Raw genomic sequence first — 5,765 nt, forward strand, 5'->3', positions numbered from 1 at the left:
GGCCACAGTGGCCTCACATTTTATGGCAGAGAAAGTGAAAAGGCCATAGCTACATTTATTAATGGCTGTTTTCCTCTCAGTGCCTTCTCTCTGGTTTGAACGAGGTAGCAGGGAGATCGGGTGGACATGTTAACAACATTCACATCACCATGGAGTCTGGCAGTGACATGCAAGGCCCTCCTGCTCTGGGAGAGCCACCCACAGGCTCCTGGTTCTGACAGACAGCATTCTCCTCTCATTTTCTAGAGCATTTCTAAGTCTAGCATTTACTTTCTCTTTGATGAGAAGTAATTTAGAAATGAATGTTTCTTAATTTCTGGGTGGTTAAGTGCTTATTATTGGTGCTCTGGGCTTCAACGATCTCATGTTGGGGAATTTCAAATTAAAATTTTCTTTATGGTTGAGTACATGATCATATAAATGCCTCACTGAAGAAAAGGGGATTAAAAGTATGTGTTCTCTGTAGAGCAGAACATTCTCTCTCAGTAATGCATGTATGTCAGTAATGCACCTAACATTCATCAACTGTCTTGTTAGCTGATATTTTATGTTTCTGACATCAGCAGTGAAAGTGCGAAGGTCGGAGGTGAGTGATCTTGGCTGTGATGGTTAAGGTTGTGTCAACTTGGCTGGCCCTTTATTCCGGGCAGTTTGGCTGTGGTAATTTGAAAGAGAATCACGTAATTGAAATCTGTGGATGCAGCTGTCCTCTAAGTATTTTTATGATGTTGTTTAAACATGAAATAGATAATTTAAGAACCATTTGGGCTGCCATATGTATTACCTTAAATAAATATCTATTATAATCTTAAAAAAAAGAAGAGGGAAATATAGTAAAAGAAAAATATGCACATTCCAGTTGAAAGTAAAATTCATGAAAACCCAAATTAAATCCTTTGATAAATCTGAAAAAAAAAAAAGTAGTAAGAATCTGGGCTGCAATCAATCCCAAAGGCAAGCAGCTTGAATCTACCAGTTGCTCCACGAGAGAAAAATGGTCAATCTCCTCCCAAGTGATTTACTGTCTCCAAAAACCCTCTGGAGGGTCAGCTATGAGCTGGTTCGAACTCTGTGACATTCAACAACAGGGAACTTGAAGGAGCTCTGGTGGTTTGTGGTACGTGGAGGAAGAATGTCACAGTTGCCACCAAACCTGTTCACTCCTTAAAGAAACCTGATAATGTCTAAGGTGACCAGACCAGACAGTGGATCTTGATAAGGCTCTAGGCCTAATCATAAAAGCCCATAACCAAGCTAATTAACAGCCCCAAATTCCAAGCAAAAGACTATCTTCCCTAGAGAAGGAACTCATGAAATACTATGCAAAATGGATGACCCTGGAGGACATTATGCTGAGTGAAATATCTCAGTCACAAAAGGACAGATATTGCATAGGGTCACTGTTGTAAAATGGGACTGGCATCGGGTTGAGGGGAGGCAGAGAAAGAGGGGAGAAATGATGTATACTGCATTGAAACAAATGAGGGAGGGAACTGTTTAAAAAGGGATATATGATTATTATTGTCATGACACGAGTCCAGAATGAAAGTTACACAGTACAGTGGACTTGGGGGGAGGGATTGCATAACAATGAGTTTTTTGTTTACTTTAAAAAGACAAGAGTGAATTGGGGGGAGGGATGGACAGGAAGAAAAGTGCAAAAATAAATGATTGGAAACCCTAAGTTTCTGTAAACTTTCATTAAAATTAATTTAAAAAAAAAACAACCTGGGGGAAAAAAGAAAGAAAGAAAGTGTCCTTGACTGCCTTTTCACCATTTTGACCTTCTCGGGATGGGGTTGCTTAGTGTTCTTCACAGACCATGCAATAAAGCCTGTTTGCTTTTTTGGGATCAGCTTCTTTCTTTCTCTCTCTCCTTCTCAACTCTTTTTTCTATCCAAGGAGTTGTCCAAGGCATACATTTCAGTTCCACCAGCTTCTCTGTGGAAGACAAAACAGCACACTCCTCCCACATGATTTACTACCTCTGAAAATCCAGAACAGGGTTAGCTAAGAGTTAGTTCCAACTTGAGGGTATTCAACAACAGCAGTGAAATTGAGGGAGCTCTGGTGGCCCAGTGGGTAAGAAGTTGCCCTGCCAAACTTAAGGTCAGAAGTTTGAATCACCTTGGGAGAAAAATGGACAATCTCCTCTCATGTGATTTGCAGCCTCTGAAAATCTACTGGAGAGTCTTAAGAGTTGATTCTAACTCAGCAGCAATGAATGAGTTGGGAGTGAGAATGAGTTTAAGCTATCATAAACCTGGTACCCCTCCAATGTTTCCAAAAGACTGTGTGTCAAAGTAGTCACAGTCAAATAGGGAATCAAGCATATTTTTACTTCATTTAGATCAACTTAGTGATTGAAAATACAAGTCAGAAATAAACTGGTAGAAAACTTTAAAAAATAAAATGTACCCAAGAAGAGTGCAAACGTTCATTAAAAAGACAGAAGAGGAAGAAAAGACCAAAATGGATGTAAGAAGAAACTCTGAATATTGCACTGGAGTGCAGAGAAGCCAAAGCACAAGGAAGAACTCAAGATATTAAAGAGCTGAACAGAAGATTGCAAAAGGCAGCTCGGAATGACAAAGCAAAACATTACAATGAAATGTGCAAGGAGTTGGAGTCAGAAAACCAAAAGGGTCGAACTTGCTCAGCATTTCTTAAGCTCAAGGAACTGAAGAACAAATTCAAACCTCGAGTTGCTATAATCAAGGATTCTTTAGGCAGAATATTAAATGATCCAGGAGGTATCAAAAGAAGATAGAAAGAATATACTGAGTCATTGTATCGAAAGGAATTGGCAGATACAGAAGAATTTAACAAAACAACATAAGAGCAAGAGCCTATGGTGATGAAGGAAGAAGTTCAAGCTGCTTTGAAAGAAATAGCAAAAAGTAAGGCCCCAGGAATAGATGGCATACCAATTGACATATTTCAGCTAACAGATGCTGCCTTGGACTTGTTCACCAAGTCGTGTCAAGAAATCTGGAGAAAAATCACTTGGCCGACTGACTGGAAGAGATCTATATTTGTTCTCATTCTAAAGAAAGGTGACCCAATAGAGTGTACAAACTACAGAACAATATCATTGATTTCACATGTAAGCAAGATTCTACTGAAGATTATCCAAAAACAACTGGAACAGCACATCAGCAGAGAACTGCCAGAAGTCCAGGCTGGGTTTAGAAGGGGTCGTATTACTAGGGATATTGTAGCTAATATTAGATGGATCTTGGCTGAAAGCACAGACTATGCAAAGGCATTTGACTGTGTGGATCATAACAAACTGTGGCTGACTCTGAGAAGAATGGGAATCCCAGAACACTTGATCATGCTAATGATCTTGAACCAAGAGGCAGTTGTCAGAACAGAGCAAGGAAACACTGCATGGTTCAAAATTGGGAAGGGTGTACACCAGGGATGTGTTCTGTCTCCATACCTTTTCAACCTGTATGCAGAACAGATCATCCAGGAGGCTGGGCTCTATTAGGAGAAATGTGGCATCAGGATTGGTGGAAGATCCATAAACAATCTACATTATGCAGATGACACAACCCTGCTTGCTGAAATTGAGGAGGACCTGAAGCGCTTGCTGCTGAGAGTCAGGGACTGCAGCCTTCAATATGGACTGAGGCTCAATGTCAAGAAGACAAAGATTCTCACCACTGGACCAATTGGTAGCATCAGCGTAGATGGTGAAGAGATTGAGATTGTTCACAGCTTTAGTTTGCTTGGCTCCACAATCAACACTCTTGGCACCAGCAGTCAGAAAATTAAAAGACGTATTGCCATGGGAAAGTCTGCTCTTAGGGACCTCTCTAAAGTACTCAAGAGCAACGGTGTGTCTCTGGAAACAAAGGTGCGTCTGGTACAGGCCACGGTCTTTGCAATCACTTGTTATGCATCAGAGAGCTGGACAATGACCAAGGAGGATAGAAGGAGAATTGATGCTTTTGAGCTTTGGTGTTGGAGAAGAGTGCTGAAGGTGCCATGGACTGCTAAGAGAACAAACAGATTCAACCTGGAGAGGGTTAAACCGAGCTGCTCCTTGGAGGTAAGGATTCGGAGGCTTCATCTGACATACTTTGGTCATGTTGTAAGGAGAGACCGGTCCTTGGAGAGGGACATCATGCTTAGGAGGGTGGAGGGCAGGTGCAGGAGGGGAAGGCCCTCTGGGAGATGGATTGATTTGGTGACTGGGGCAATCGGGATGAGTGTGTCGAAGGCAATGAGATTGGCACAGGACAGAGCAGAGTTTAGAGCTGTTGTACATAGGGTTGCTATGAGTCGCAAGCGACTAGACGGCACATAACAACAACAACAAAAAAGGAAAGAATAAATCAGGGAGTCAGACAGCTAGGATTCAAATCATAACAAATTTTTAAAAAATTATTGTGATTTTAGTGAAGGTTTACAAAGACATTGGTCTTTTACTCATTCTTAATTGAAACGATAGCAAACATGTAATACTGCTGCTGTTAGGTGCTATCAAGCTAGTTTTCACTCACAATGATCCTCTCTCTGTACAATTGAAAGAAAAATCACTAAGTCCCATCCCATCCTCACTTTGTTGCTGTTTGAGTCCATGGTTTCAGCCACTGAGTTCATCTCTCTTATTAAGAGTCTTCCTTTTTTTCTCTGACCTTCTGTCAAGTATAATGTCCCTGTTTAGGGACTGGCCCCTCCTGATAACGTGTTCAAAGTGAGTGAGTACAAAGTCTTACTGTCCTTGCTTCTAAGGAATGTTCTGGCTGTATTTCTTCCCAGATAGATTTGTTCATCCTTCTGGAAAATTCTAGAACGTATTTCCTATACTCCAGCACTATAATTTAAAAGAGTGCTCTGGTGGCCTAGCAGTAAGAAGCAGTACTGCAATCCCAAAGGCACATGGTTCAAATCCAGGATGGGAAGTCTCCTCCTTTGTGGTTTATTGCCCATGAAAACCTGCTGGAGGGTCAGCTATGACTCAGTTTCAATTCAATAGCACACAACAACAAAACATAATGTAAAAGCATTAATTCTGTTTTGGTGTCTTTATTCAATGTCTGTTTTTGCATGTCTATAAAACAGTTGAAAATACATACCATGGCTTGAGAAAGTAACACTGTAGTCTTCAAAGTGACATACATGTTTGTGTTTTAACCTTTTGAAGAGATCTTTTGCAGCAGATTTGCCTAATTTAATATATACTTTGATTTGCTGGTTGCATGCTTTGGTTATGGATCCAACTAAAACTAAATTCTTAACAACTTCAAAATTTTCCTCCATTAATTATAATAATTAGTATTGGCCTATTTGTGCAGACCTTTCCCCACAATGTTGGGGGGTAATCTTTGCATGTCAAGGCTGCCATCAGGAGGTATCAGTCCTTGTAAAAGCACATCTTGTGGCCCCGTTTTGTCTTCACTATGTCTTCTCATAAGACTTTCAGGATCAAGGGGTTCCTGGTCAAAAAAAATCAAAAGCAGAACAGTCCCATTCCTCAGTGGAGTCAAACAAAAACTGTCAATAAAACCAGGTACCTCTCCAAGAGGAGTCACAGGAGAACCAAGCTGGCTTTCTAAGGAGCTGCACACGTGATGCTAGCACGCACAACCTCAGCTCATTAGCTTTGCACTATGTCAAGTTAACTGACCTGCTACCATATCAGGTTCAAAATTATGTCACAATCTGATCATTTCCCACAGAATGAATGTGGTTTTTATGCACCCATGTTTAAAATATATAAATATATATATAATTTATATATAATCTATGGT

At 40.5% G+C, this 5,765-nt stretch overlaps 1 protein-coding gene across 1 annotated transcript in view; it reads left to right on the top strand.

Annotated features, from left to right (window-relative positions):
* Positions 1–5,414: 5,414 nt before the first annotated feature.
* LOC102850989 (60S ribosomal protein L39-like) overlaps positions 5,415–5,765 on the top strand; it is a 1,102-nt gene continuing 751 nt past the window's right edge. Inside the window, exon 1 of the mRNA XM_006902354.1 lies at positions 5,415–5,557. Coding sequence (XP_006902416.1) covers positions 5,415–5,557 — 143 coding nt within the window. The remainder of the gene's footprint in view (positions 5,558–5,765) is intronic.

Source organism: Elephantulus edwardii, unplaced genomic scaffold (assembly GCF_000299155.1).
Source record: "Elephantulus edwardii isolate Elephantulus edwardi_28Jun2011 unplaced genomic scaffold, EleEdw1.0 scaffold00395, whole genome shotgun sequence".
Classification (NCBI taxonomy): domain Eukaryota; kingdom Metazoa; phylum Chordata; class Mammalia; order Macroscelidea; family Macroscelididae; genus Elephantulus; species Elephantulus edwardii.